The 15,298-nt window shown below is 38.4% G+C and overlaps 1 protein-coding gene across 1 annotated transcript in view; it reads left to right on the plus strand.

The window, feature by feature from the left end:
* Positions 1-15,298, plus strand: part of LOC149580121 (coiled-coil protein (DUF572)) — a 35,427-nt gene that overhangs the window by 19,415 nt on the left and 714 nt on the right. Inside the window, exons 2-6 of the mRNA XM_089789526.1 lie at positions 13,653-13,715; positions 13,883-13,962; positions 14,377-14,485; positions 14,703-14,862; positions 15,014-15,177. Of these exons, the coding sequence (XP_089645652.1) occupies positions 13,653-13,715; positions 13,883-13,962; positions 14,377-14,485; positions 14,703-14,862; positions 15,014-15,177 (576 nt within the window). The remainder of the gene's footprint in view (positions 1-13,652; positions 13,716-13,882; positions 13,963-14,376; positions 14,486-14,702; positions 14,863-15,013; positions 15,178-15,298) is intronic.

Raw genomic sequence — 15,298 nt, forward strand, 5'->3', positions numbered from 1 at the left:
TGGAAGTTGAGCTTGAGGACCTGCCATGAGTAGGTGTGTTCCGTACGCAGATCCTTGGGCCACGAAAAGAGCCACTATCCCCTTTATTGCTTCTTTTTCTTCATCAAGGGTGGTTGGGATACCTAGTCACATGACACAACCCACATCATCTCATTATGAATCATGATAAATTGATAATTGTTTTAGCACAAGCATTAGTTGTGATTAAAAAATAATAAATGATTGTTAAAACTTAAAAGGAAACATACCTTGTGATTCGTAAATGGCTACCCTCATAGCCAATTTTGCCCTTTCCCTTTTCAACTTCTTCTCTTCTTGGGCACTAAGCAAAGCAATCATCTCCCTTTTTATTTCCTCCATAGTCGCATCACAAATCCTTGTGTCACGCTTTTCTATACTAGCAAGGTGGTACTTCAAATGAGATATGCCTCCACGTATTTGTCTTTCACATTTTATGCATATGACACTATTATACTCTGTTCCTTCAAAGGCATATTTCCATGCAAAGTCTCTAGCTCCTTTAGGGTGTGTGCCTATGAATCTAGATGGACATGCTACAAGACCACTAGAAGATGCTGCTGCCCCAAATGCAGAGGGAGCCATATTTGCTGGAAAATCAGAGAATAAAACAAAAAACGTTAATGCCTTCAAGTTTTGAAATTATTGAGAAAAACTTGATTGTTTTTGGGAAAATTGCAAAAAGATGGTGTTAGGTCTTTTCCTCTTTTATCATGACTCATTCACTTTAAAACCGTAAAATGTATTAGAAAACATTACAAATGCAAGATATGCAAGTATGATGCAAGATATGCAAGTATGGGAAGACAAAAAAAGTTTAACTCAAAAGAAAGAAAATTTGAGAAACTTACTTGTGGATCCAGATTTGCTTGGAAAGAGCTTCAAATCCACTTTGAATCCGCTGAAAATCGCTTCAAATCGCTGTCACACCTATTTTTTGCTCCAAAACCCTTCTCCCCACCCAAGACGCTAAACGCAAGAAACAAAAATGAAATAACATTTTTATCAAACGTAGGTTTTAACTGGCGCCGCCCGCGAGAAGTTCTTGAGTTATCGCGAGAAAATGGCGATTTATTGCCAGTATATCGCCAATTTATTGCCGCAATAAGTTGAAGTTCTCAGCATCAAATTCCGGTGATAAAATCATGTTCTTTCTCGCCGTGCCGAACTTCTCGCGATAAGTTGACTTATCGTCGATATCTCGGCAAGAATTTAAACTATGGTCTACATTGTTGAAAACCTTATGCTAGAGCCACTTCTAAAACCCCCAGTGACTATTGCGAATTGTACAATTGAACATATTGCTAATTTGATTTGATATTTTGTTTTTTAAGGGTTTTGAATTTGTCACTGCAAACGTGTTGAACTTTGTTGCATAAATCTTACCTGTTACTATGATTCTTAGGCTCTATAATGCCCCCTTCGGGGATATTTTTCCTTCAATCATTTGATGCCCTGCTCCCAAAGTAAATCTCCTCCTTTCTATATGTTCTATTGGTGGGATCACACCCTTTCCTTTGTAATAGGTGTACCCTTTCAAAGTAGATCTCTTGACTGATTTAGATTGCTACCTTTCATAAACATTACCTTAAACATTTCTGCCCCCTATAGGGAATTGCTAACCTTACTTAGCATTAGATAGCCATTTGTTAATTATGTTCTTTAAGTGATCTGTTCTGAGTTAACGATAAAGCGTCCCTTGTTGCTAACTGCACACTGTTCATCACCTGATGCTTTCGTAATTTCTTAACTGTTAAGATATGCACCCCCTTGGAGAAGTGTTGTCCATAGACTACCCTCCTTTGTGGTGTTTTCTTTGTCGGGCATAATGACTTTAAGGCTACAATCTGAGCCTATATGATGGGATATGACAGGGACTTTGCATAATCTTAGTGTAAATATGCAAAAGAATGATGGATTTGTTTTTCATTTTCTTATTAAATATATTTGATAAGGCACAATTACTAGCAAGCAAATGTCTATATGACGGGATATGACAGGGACTTTGTGTAATCTTATTGTAAATATGCAAAAGAATGATGGATTTGTTTTTCATTTTCTTATTAAATATATTTGATTAGGCACAATTACTAGCTAGCAAATGTCTATCTATCAACACTTTCACAGTTTTGTACTTTTGTCGTTGTCATTAATTGATGCATATTAAATATTAAAATTTACTTCGGTAATCTTCTTGTTATTACTTATGTAGAATGTGATAATGAGTTCATGCCATTCCCTTCTTATATGGGCTTTTGTATTTTTTTTAATAATTTACAGACATTTTAAGTTGTATCAGAGCATGGTTTTGCCAGCTTGGGGGACATTCGATTACCCCAAAGGATGGATCTGCCTAGTTAGACATTCTTGCCTTTTGTGGACCAAGTGATGAATTTATTACCCCAAGAGATGGGTTTGGTCCTGGTTGGACATTCTTTCCTCTCGTGGGCTAAGCGATGAATTGATTACCCTAAGGCTAAGTCACAACATTCAAATTCGAATTCGAGTTCGCCAATCATAAAATTTGGATGAAATTCGGCAGTATAAATTTATCTATTTCTAAATATAAGTAATATATCTACAAAATTGTCAAAATAGTTTGACATTGCTAATTAATTAAAGTAAATAACTCAATATTATTTTAAAATAAAATAATAGTATATTTAATATCTTAAAATTCAGATGAAGTTCGGAAAGGGTAAATTCGCCGAAATTTGAACATCAGAGATGAAATTTGGCGTATCATGTGACTTAGCTCCAAGGGATGGATCTAGTCTTGGGTAGACATTCCTGCCTCTTGTGGGCTGATTGATAATTTGATTACACTAAGAGATGGATCTGGTCCTGGTTTGATGTTCCTGCCTCTCATAGGCCAAGTGAATTATATCTACATATATTCATGTGTATGCTGTGTTGTTATATTCAAGTATCTTCTTCGTGTATACTCTTTGTCTTCATGCATTCATGTGTATACTTTGTGTTTTCAAGTGTATGCATGGAGTGTTGCACTATAATTTTAGTTGATCTAGAATAATAGATTGACTAAGAGTGAATTAAAAGATATGAATTTGATGCATGCTATCATACAAATGCTGGTTTTTGCATATTTAAGTGGCACAATTATGAGATGGCCTTGACCTTTCTTTGGAAGATGAGAGAAAAGCTTGTCCTAAGTTTTAACTATTGATCATTATTCAGATTCAAAATAAGGGAGAAAGCATATTTGATAATATCAATGTTACACAGCAGAAGGTGGGTTACAAATGGGATTTAATGATTTTTCAATCGTTGCTCGAGGACAAACAAAAGTTGGGAGGGGAGGACTGTCACGTTCCCAACATAAGGGATCCCTAAAATAGGCGTTACTCATCAGGAAATTGTCTTACTTAAGACTCCATGATTTTCTCATAAATGGGGATACAGACAGCTACCTACAGCAGCATTTAAAAAAAAAGTTAATAGCTGGTTTGGGCCAGCACCCTTTGTATTATATCAGAAAAAATATTGGATTGTTCTGCAGTTTACATCTGTCATACCCACATTTACAGACCCCACATATATACTTATACCTACAAGGAAATCAAAATTGCAGCTCCATAAGCCTCATACACCTTATACCTATACTCCTGATTCCTACCTATTATTGCTGTAAAATTCAAAATTACAGCACTATATTCTTCATTTATCTCTAATGTGTCTACGCCTCTGCACATTGCATTCTGTGATTTGTATATCTACGACAAAAACTATTTTGAAACAGAATGCCATTTCAGACTATGACAACAATTTTTTTAGCTTGTTCTCTTTTACCTGATTTAAAAATAAATCTTACTCCAAGTTTGCTGATTTATTTCCAAAATGATTTTTGCTCCTTTGAACATAGAACTAAAAAAATAGTTGTAAAACAATAAACGATGAAATACCATATGAAAATTTGAAATAGTCTTATCATATTTGATATCGCACATACACATGCACGATTCTTCAAATCATTAAGCATCCTCATAGTTTCAATTCAAACTCCTTGCTCCCCAAACTGCTAGATTCCTTAGGCCAAAACCTAGCCAAAGCGATATTAGCCATTCCTATTTTTGGTACATCTTCATCAAACTGTGTTGGTGCTTTTGGCCCTAAATCCCGTTTCTAAATAAGCCACAAGGCACTATTTATAACTACAAGCTTCTTTGTTTTCTTAGAGGTAAGTCGGTTCTTCTTAACATGGTGGATGAAACTATAAATACACTGGTTCCTCATAGGAGCAGAAGAACTATGAACCTGGGACAACAAACAAATTCGCTATAATAGTATGTAGAAAATTTGGCCCATCCATAGGCCACCATACAATTGGATCCTTGTGCACCATAGTCTCTCTATCTATTGTGACCTCTTTGGAATATAGTAATATACCCCATAGTCTTCCCATCTATTGCGACCTCTTTTGAATATTCCCCAAGGGTGGCAAATTTTGTCCACTTGGTCAAATAATACTGGCCTCTGTAGAATCATATATCTTTTGAATTGTCTTTGTGAACTCTATCTTCACCCAATGTTTATGATTCCACCTGTGAATCATTGTGCAAGCCTTGGTTGGGAATCGTAAATGTGTTGTTAGACTGTGGTATTCATGTTGGTTCTTGTTATTGTGATGTTATTTGATTGTATCCCGGTTGAACCTTGTTTCCCTAGCGCGAGGGTGGTCTCATTGAGGCTTAGGTTGGGAGGTGAGCCTCCATGGTTCTCTAATTTTGATCTTTGCAGGTTTTTTTTGATGCACTTGGATACTTGTTATTTTGCCTTTGCACATACCACTTTGGGTCTGATCCATATGTAGCCATGTGCAAGGGAGTGTTTGAGCTTTTCCTTATTGATGGTGAATGATTGGCTGTATGTGTTATTGTACAATGCCCTTTGTTTGGCCAAGCGCTCTGTCAATACACTTATACACCTCTCCAAGATGGTGCTTTGCCATTCCCATAGCTAACTACTCTGAACACTGGAGTAAGGATGGCAACAACGTGTCTTGCATCAGCACTAAAAGTTTCCCTTCCTTGCTTTGACTTAGGATCAAGCCATTGGTTCCGATTTGCGATCATGACTATTTGTTGCAATGCCTCTTGCAACGCAAGTATTGTTTCCATGAATGAAGTATGATGCATATCTAGTCTCTAAGAGTTTCAAAAACTCCTTCGAGAAGTTTCTAAGGAATGCATATGAAGTTTCCAAAGAATGCATATGAAGTTTCCAAAGAATGCATTCTAGTCTCTAGGGGTTTCAAAAACTTAAACATTTGCACATCTCTAGCATCCTTAACCACCCTTTTGATCAATTAGTGCATTATTCATGACATGCACAAAAGAATGAGTGGCCAAATGTTTTTGTAGGTTGCGTCAATTAGTTACTGTTAGTGTTGCACCCACATTCTTAATCTATCACTACTTGCCCAACTTTCTTTGGCTCAACCTCCTCAGTATCATTTCTAAGGATTTGGAACTGAAAATCAACATCCTTGTGGTGTGCTAAACAATCACCAGTTCCTAAGGAAGTCGGGATCCTCCATGCATGTGACCACAATGTTGACGAGTTGATGATGCCTGATATTCGCTCGTCCATCCATGATTTTGTTGCATTCACTAGTGAGCTAGGAAGCTTTCATTTTTTCTATGGGAATATTAATCGCAGAAGACTTCTTATCCAAGATAGTTCTCTTCAAATTTTGCTCCACCATTATAGAACATGTGATGGTCCTGCTTTAATTTTTTTGCAACAGCCTCCTCATAATAAGTTGAGCAAATCTGGAATGGAATGCCACTGGCAAAGGAGAATTTGCCAATGACACCATTTGTCTCATCACTATTCTGCACATTGAATAACTCTGCCACTGAGTTTACTGGTCATTCTATGTTTCCTCTTAGGCTCTGCTATGACTGCCCCTGAATTAGATGGACAAATAGATGGTGGATTCGGGGTAGTTTGAGTACTACTCTGAGTAGGAGCCATTGATGACAATGCTGCAGGTATGAGACTGTTCATTAGCATAACCCCGCGATTTATTTCAATTCATTTTCTAGGGACAATCCCTCATGTAGTTTTAACTCTTGTGATGGTGCCTTAAAATTCAAGTTGATTAAAATGACATCTCCAGTTTCTAGTGCTCCTTGTTGACTTAGTTTTTCCTTCCATTCTGGTGGCCAATTGTTTCAGAGGTGACTTCTTATCAAAGAGACCCCTTTTTAAAGTACTCTCTTAACAATTTGGAAGCAAAACTAGAATGTGTCCTGCCAATGGAACTAGCTGCCTCACTGAATGCACAGTCGTATTCAGAATCTTTGATTGAACACCATTGACCCTTCCTGATCCTCTTGTTGTGTGATGTACAATTCATAGTGACATGGCAAGAAATTAAAATTATGGTTACCAAAGATGCAATTATTTTCCTTTTACTATTCTTTCATAGGTTGCATTAAGTGTAGAAGCAAAGGATACACAAAAATATGAATGTTACTTCAGACAAGGCATAGAAGTGGAGGTTACACTAAAAACAAAATGATAATCAAATGTCTAATCAAATATAAATGCAAGTTTACAGTTTAACAAATATTATTTAACACTTATATATTGCTATAAAATTCAAAAAAATAAAATTTGATAGTGTACAACTAAAATTTAAGTTGCAACAATGTAAATCTGTAGGGCCTAAATAATTACTAAAGTCTGGGTCCTTGAAATGTCTGCATCGCTTACTAAAGGACTGCTAACCTTTGTTGTTTTATGCTCCTCCATTTCCATCCATTACGACTAGACTCTCTGCCATTTATCATGATGATCTTGTTATAGATGGCTTTATTTTTAATTTGAATGGCTTTGAAAACAATTCCATTTTGACCATTCTTTCAACAGCTGCTTCTGTTCAGATTGTTTCAGTTTTATGCACATTTTGAGTGTTCCCTTGTCATGTTATTTTCTAAATTTATTGGTACAGATAAATATATATTTTCCAGTGAAAATTATTAAACTTTTGTCTCACATATATTGGTTTTCATATATTGTAATCACCTAGAATTGGTCTAGTAAACTATGAGCCTTTGATCTCAAATAATTAACCCAAACACGGCACTAGACCTATGCAAATAAATAAACCGACTTGCATAATTAATCAATAATGAATCATCAAATCCTAAGCATCAAAGCTATTTACAATATCAACCAAGACATTGAATATTGGACCAAGCATGCTTTGATTTGCAAATTTCTTGGAATCCGGATTTCCCTATTTACTCTTGAGGCATGGATCCGCCGCTCATGGTAGGTGGAAGGCGATATGGAGATTATGTTGGCAGGGAATAGTTATTTTTTTGTTGTATTCTCTTGCATGTTTGATCGTGATCGTGTTTTTGAAGGAGGCCCTTATTTCTACAACCATGTGGGGTTATTTGTCAAACCCTGGCATTCAGGATTTAATTCTGCTGAGGATCACCCTTCAACAATGCCAGTTTGGGTTCGCTTGCCTCGCCTTCCCTTGGAATTTTGGCGCGAAGACATCCTCCAACAAATTGCAGCTTTGTTGGGGAAGCCGACTGTGATCGCACATCAATCCCTTGATAAAAAGGTTATTTCTTATGCTAGAATTTGTGTTGAAATTAATTTGAATAACCCATTACCAGATTCTTTGAAAATTTGTCTTGGGGCTTCTTCCTGGGTGCAACAGTTAGATTATGAATCCCTCCCTTTTCACTGTCGGATTTGTCACGAGTATGGTCATCTATAGCATCAGTGCCCCCGTAACTTGACTTCCAAAGGAATGGATGGTTCTACTGCTAGCAATGGTGGTTTGGTAGATTCTACAGGGAAAGGACAATCTCAGATGGCTAATACTACCAAGGGGATGAATCCACAAGATGCTACAGGTAAGGGTAAGCCTCAAATGCAGGATAAGGATGGATTTATCCCTGCTCGCCCACGAGCTAAGGGGCGTGGTCAGAAGAGGCCTTTGAAAGAGAGATTATCTGATTTAGGTTTTAAGCGCTTTGAGATGCTGGACAGTATGGTTCTAGAGGAGGGTATTCCTCCTCCTATCTCTTCTGATCCAGTTTGCCCAGATGAGGGACTTGTTCCTAATGACGCTTGTGGGGCATCGCAAGTTGTAGTATACCAGAACTGTGAGGTCCCTGTAGCTCTTGTGACAGAGGCTCTGATGACTCCTGCGGTGTTGGAGGATAATGATGTTGTTTTGGCTGACCTGGTTAAGGATGTGCTACCATCAGGTAAAGGCAAGGGATCTCCTCTCCCCTTGGGGTTGCTGCCTAGACCCTTTAAGCAGGTTTCTTTTACTCCCCCTCTAAGAAGTGGGTGCAAAACAGACCAAGAGAAGATTAAACTCACAGGAGATATATTGATTGAGTCTGGTTCAGTGAAACCTTTGGATGCTCATTTTCCCAATTCTACCCAATGATGATTATTCTCTCATGGAATGTTAGGGGGTTGAATAGCATCCCTAGACAAAAGGCTATTCATAACTTGGTGGTTGATCATAGTCCTGATGTTTTTTGTATCCAAGAGACTAAGCTCTCTGTGGAGTCTATGGTCCAACATGCCTCCAGTATTTGGTCTCGTGGCCAATGCCAGTGTGTTGCGGCAACAGGCAGTGCTGGTGGTTTAGCTATATTTTGGGATCCACAGAAAATTTCTCCCCTTGGCTGGGTGTCTTCTCGCTCAGCTCTCTCTATGGTAGCATCTGCTCTAGACTCAGGAGAGGTAATCATGGTTACTAATGTGTATGCACCTGTTGATCTTGTGGGAAAGGAGGAACTTTGGAACCATATTCAATATGTTAGAAATTGTCACCCTTATCATCCTTGGGTGTTAGCAGGGGACTTCAATTCAATATTAAGTTTAGAGGAGAAGCATGGTGGTTTGGCTAGACTGGGGCCTTCTTCTGCTCTTCTTCGGCACCACATATATCTTTTGCATCTCTTTGATGTTAAGCCTTCTAATGGTCTATATACTTGGAATAATCGAAGGACTGGAGCTGATGCTATCTCAAAACGTTTGGACAAATTTCTTGTTTCTTGCTTCTGGGTTAGTGGCGCTTTTACTCTCTCTTCGGAAATCCTTGATTGGAGGGGTTCTAATCATTGGCCAATCAAATTTTTTGCTATCGGGGCTTGTGTTCCAAAGCATCCTCCTTTTAAGTTCCAGTTGATGTGGCTTCGTGACTCCTCTCTTCGTGATTTTGTTTTATGTTGGTGGAAAGATGGTGCTCTTGCATATGGTACTGCAATGTACTCATTTTCTAAAAGGCTTCAATATGTTAAAAGGCAACTCAGGATATGGAATAGGCAATGCTTTGGGAACCTTCACTCTATGAAGGGGGTTGCTCAAGAAGATCTTGATGTCATCACAAGGGAGATTAGAGATCGCGGTTTCTTTGAGGATCTTGGCAGGGCTGAATCCCTTGCTTCTAGAGCTCTAGAAGAATGGGAACTTCGAGAGGAAATTTTTTGGAAGCAAAAGGCTAGAGTTGATTGGCTCTAGGAAGGTGATTGGAACACTGCCTTCTTCCATAAAAAAGTGCAATCTCGTCAGAATCGGAGCAATATCTCTTCTTTGGTTAATTCTCAAGGTATCCAATTGAATTCCTTGCCAGCTTTGTTCCAGGAGGCTACTCGGTACTTTTCTACCCTCTTTTCTGAGGACTCTCCTCCTGCTGATAATGAAGAAAATATTATTTTGTCTTGTATTCCTTCCCTTATCACTCAGGAAATGAATGATTCTCTCATGCGTCCAATATCTTTGGAAGATCTGGAGGAGGTGGTCTTTGGCATGCCTAAGGGGAAGGCTCTTGGTCTTGATGGCTTTCCAGTTGAGTTCTTTCAGGAATTTTGGGACATCATTAATCATGATTTGTTGGAGGTGGTTAAGGAATCCTATTCTAGCAAGCAGATGCTTCGGGCTTTGAATTCTACATTCTTGACTCTTATTCCTAAGAGAGAGGGTGCTAATCAATTGGAGTTTTTTAGACCAATTGCCTTATGTAATGTGGTTTACAAAGTTATTACTAAGTTGATTGCTGAGAGAATTAAAAAGTGGCTTCCCATTATTATCTTAGAAGAATAAGGTGGTTTTGTTGCTGGAAGACAAATTTTGGGTGGGTTGGTTATTGCTATTGAGGCTATTCACTCTATGGCCACTTCAAGGGAGAGAGCAATCTTTGTTAAGCTGGATATGGCTAAGGCTTATGATAGAGTTAAATGGAGTTTCCTAAGGAGTATTCTTCTTTCTTTTGGTTTTAGCTCTGATTAGGTTAGTTGGACTATGAGTTGTGTTACTTTTGCCTCTTTTTCTGTTCTTATTAATGGGCAACCTTCTCAGCTATTTGGTGCCTCTAGAGGCCTCCGCCAGGGTGACCCCCGCTCCCCATATCTTTTCATCATCATGGCTGAAGGCTTGGGTAGATTCATTAAGTATCAGGTGACCCAAAATTCTATTCAGGGGTGGCGGTGGGGAAATGCTTACCTTCTCTTTCCCATCTTCAATTTTTTGATGATTTTGCTCTTGCGGGTCTTGCTAGGATCAAGGAAGCTGAAGCCTTTCGACATGCTTTGGACATTTATTTGGCAGCTTCAGGCCAGAAAGTTAATGAGCACAAATCTTCCATTTACTTTTTTAACACTCCTGATTCTATTCAGCACAGGATTGTTGGTATCTTGCGGTTTCAGATTGGGTCACTTCTTTTGACTTATCTTGGCATTCCTATTGCTGTTTCTAGGCAGCCACGTCTCTTCTGGCAAAATTTGATTACCAAGCTTCATGATAAAGTTAATCATTGGACTCATAGATGGCTTTCTACTGCTGCCCGGGTTACTCTTCTTCAAGCTGTTATCCAAGCTCTTCCTACTTATAGATGTATGGTTCAAGCTGCTCCCATTTACTTTCTCAAGGAGTTTGATGCTCTCTCTCGGCAATTCCTTTGGAGTGGTAACTTGCGTAGTACTAAATGGAGCTTGATTAGTTGGGCAACTGTTTGTAGGCCTAAAAAGGAGGGTAGTCTTGGTCTTCGATCAGCTCTCTTGAGTAGTCAAGCATTGGCTGCTAAACTTTATTGGCGATGGTGCTCTGGACAACATCAACTTTGGGCTCGTATTATCACTCATAAATATTTTCATGGTGCTGATCCTTGCTCTGTTTCTACACTTCCTCTTGAAGGTCGTGGCTCAATGGTCTAGCATACTTTGAAGATAGGTGCAGTGCTAGTCAAGAGGGGTTTGTTCTGGATATGTGAAGGAGGTTCTCAGGCTTTGTTTTGGTCTAATGCTTGGGATGGATTCCCTTCCATTTTACCCATGCACCCTCATCTTCAGTCTCTTTGTGACTCTTTTCATTCCGCTAGATGGGATAAAGTGGCTTATTACAAGACTCCTTATCAATTGGGACCCGTTGTTGGCTACAGATGGAAGCATTCTTCTAATTGGCCTCTTGGAGGTACAGACGTGGATCATCAGTAGCTTTCTCAAATTTTGGCCTCTAGAGAGTGTTCCTCTTTGCTCGGTCCAGATGTTTTGGTTTGGGGAGGTACCTTGTTTGGTAAATATTATCTCTGCTGGGTATCAGGAGATAACTAGACAATTATTTGTGGATGTTGAGGTCCCTTGGTGGAAGCAAGTTTGGAATAAAGTCTCTTGGTCCAAGTGCAATTTTTTCATGTGGCTAGTGGCTCACAACCGCTGTCTTACATGGGATAATCTTTGTAAACGTAGATTTCAGGGCCTCTCTTTTTGTGTTTTGTGTGGTAATGGGGAGGAGTCTGTCTCCCATATGTTCTTCCATTGCTCCTATTCTCTTCAGCTATGGCACCTTTGGTGGAGTACTTGGGGTTGCTCTTGTAGGCGTGCTTCCTTTTTGCCTCAATTTTGGGCCCGCTTGGGAAGTGCTCCCTCCAAGTCTTCTCCTCTCCATGCTGCTTGGATTGCTGGCCCATCATTCTTGCTTTGGCATATATGGTTGGAGAGGAATCGTCGAATATTCCAAGATGTTCGGCTTGGTGTTTTGCATCTTTGGTGGAAGATCTTACATTCTCTTCAGGAAGCTATTCTTGTGAAGTGTGAGCTAGATGGGGGTATGGATCTGGTTGATCTTGCTATATGCAATCGCCTCAATTTTCATCTTCAGGATGGGCCTGCAGCTCAAAGGTTTCCTTCTATGTCCAGGTAGCTTCAACATCAGAGGAAGGGTCGTGTAAATCGGGATGGGCATTGGACTCCTCCTCCCTATGGAGTTTTGAAAATTAACACTGATGGTTCTTCTCGGGGGAATCCAGGCCCTGCTAGTATTGGGGGAGTGGCTCGTTGTAGTTCTGGTGATGTTAAATTCTTTTTCTTAGTTCATAAGGGTGATTTCACTAACAATCTCATGGAAGCTTAGGCTATTTTATATGCTGTCAAACAGTGTTGCTTGTGGGGATGGAGTAAGATTATCTGTGAGTCTGATTCCCAAGTGGTGGTGAACTTGCTTTCTTCGCAGGAGCTTGAGGATGTTAGTTGGCAGCTGGCCACTGTTGTTAATCAGATTATTCTCTTCTCTACCTCTTTTTGATTCATTAGGTTCATGTATATTCCTCGTGAATGGAACAGAGTTGCTGATTGTTTAGCCAAATGGGCTTCTAGTCATGATCCGGGTTGGAATATTATGGATCGGAGGCAACTTTCCTCTGAGATGGTGCGAGAATTTGATGATCTTGTTGCTCAGGATCGAGCTCCTTGTTGAGCTCTCCTTGTTGTATTCCTTTTTGTCTTAATAAATTTTTTACCCCTCTTTTTCAAAAAAAATTGAACGAACCCATTCATGTCGCACGTTTCTAATCTAAAAAAGGAATTACAAAATGGCAAAATGGTAAAATAGGTAAATTCGTACAACAAGACACAGAAACACTTTTCAACCAATAACGTGCATTCACATGGACCAAGAAAGAGAGAATCTCAACCCTTAATGTAGTTTGCATCCTAGCTGCTTGAATCCCATGGGAATCTTATAAAAGCATGTGCACCCTAGTCTCATCATATCCATCATTTTCGCATAGTAGAGTAATAATGCTCATTTGTAAATAGAATTTCTAGTTATCAATATTAGTTTGCATTGACATCTTGCATCTCATAGCTTAAATCTGGTTGTTTTCATTAACTTGCATTGTTGTTACTATAGCATATTAAACTAGTTTGCTTATCATTGTACAGTCTCTTATTTCATTAGCTCAGCATGCATGGATTGACAAAATCTTGAGTGGTATATGCAATCATTGCATCCTATCTTCATTGAATCATCCATTATAAGTTTGTCTAGTCGTTGGTCTTGCATGCTAATCTGAGAGCAAAGTCAAGAAGATCATACTCACCTTAACTAGGAAGCAATAAGTTGCTTCGTTTTGGGTTTTATTGTTCTCATTGTATCATTTATTCTACTAACCCATAAGAGCAATGATTTATACAAGTGTTATGCATTGAACAACAAATCACACACATTTTTGGCACATAATATACTGGCCCACATTTGCATAAATCCAGTGAAAATTATTTGTCTCATATATATTGGTTTTCATATATTTATATATATATTTAAATAATTTGGATTTTTTGTGTTTACAGTCATCTCTTGCTGCTGCCAGAGCAGACAATTTTTACTATCCACCAGAATGGACACCAGAAGAGGTACTGAAAAATTACATTAGTACGTTTTTTCTTAAGTTTCTTTATTGAACTAAATCAAGAACATATTTTAGCCTACTAATAGAGTATTTGCAATAGTCTGATAATTATGGAGGATTTGATTACTATGTTGAATATCCAATGCTCTTAACACATTTCTACCCTGGCAGGGATCACTAAACAAGTTTCATGGACAGCATGCCTTGAGGGAGAGAGCAAGAAAACTAGATCAGGGCATTTTGATTATAAGGTGCATTTTTATTATAGTTTTATGGCACAAACCTAAATGAAAAATGACTTAAACTGAATGACTATATATGATGGTTTGTTATATTGACTGCGATAATTATATGCATGTTAGCTAAAAGAAATCTGGAGCCATCAACTTTTAAATAGGCATTGGACTAGTTTTTCCCCCTTTACATCTTAGACCTAGTTAGACATATTAATACATCCCATACAATCTGTCGAGTTATGCTCATCTGTGAAGCTTGGCAATAACCAAAGCCTTGGTGTATAGAGAAGTTGTATTACAAATGATTACGCTTGGGTAGTTCTATGAGCATATCATTGATGATCTGTAGTCAATTTATTTAGAGGTTTCAGCATATATTTTGAGTTTACCTAACTTATGATTTTTGGTATCTTCTCAAATTTTTGACAGATTCGAGATGCCTTACAATATCTGGTGTGGTGGTTGCCAGTCAATGATTGCAAAGGGTGTTCGGTTCAATGCTGAAAAGAAGCAAGTGGGAAACTATTACTCCACAAAGGTATATGCCAAGTTTTAAATTCTCACATTAGGTTTACATTTAAATACAGCATTAGGATTCTTCAAATATTTTGCTCTCTCCAAACAGAGTGAATCCTTAAAAACAAATTAATGAAACCGCTAAAGAATTGAGACAGAAAGAAGAAAATTTGCATTAAATAGCAAGAGTATCTACTAATGTAAGTCTTAATTATTGCATCATTCTTGCTTGTTTACAGATATGGAACTTTGCAATGAAGGCAGCATGCTGCAAACAAGAAATAGTAATCCAAACTGATCCAAAGAATTGTGAGTACGTTATAATTAGTGGGGCTGAACGAAAAACTGAAGAATATGATGTGGAAGATGCTGAAACTCTTGCTCTTCCTGGAGAAGAAGGTCCAGTTTTCCGTCAATATGACTCTTTTCTTTTTGGTGCAGGGATATACAGAACTTAATCTGTGTCTCCCTGCAGGTCTCGTGATATTATCTATTATCTGTGTTACTTGATCCTGTTATTGATCAGATTGTTGAAAGGTATTCTTTGCAGAGAGGGGGAAACTGGAAGACCCCTTTTATCGTCTAGAGCATAATGGAGAAGATCTTCAAAAAGGAAAGGAAGCTGAACCTCTTTTAGTACGCCTCCAGCGTGCTGCTGATCTTAAGCACGGTGATGACTATTCTAGGAACAAGGCCCTTAGATCTCAAATGAGAGTAAGTGTGCTTTGTATAGCATTTATTGTCTTTTCTTTTGATAGTTTCATCTCTTTATACTCACAAAATTTATCTCCATGGTTATAGAATTTATAATTCCAAGTGTTTGGTGTCATTCTTA

This window comes from Cupressus sempervirens, chromosome 1, assembly GCF_028749045.1.
Source record: "Cupressus sempervirens isolate cs-2001-9-10 chromosome 1, ASM2874904v1, whole genome shotgun sequence".
Classification (NCBI taxonomy): Eukaryota; Viridiplantae; Streptophyta; class Pinopsida; order Cupressales; family Cupressaceae; genus Cupressus; species Cupressus sempervirens.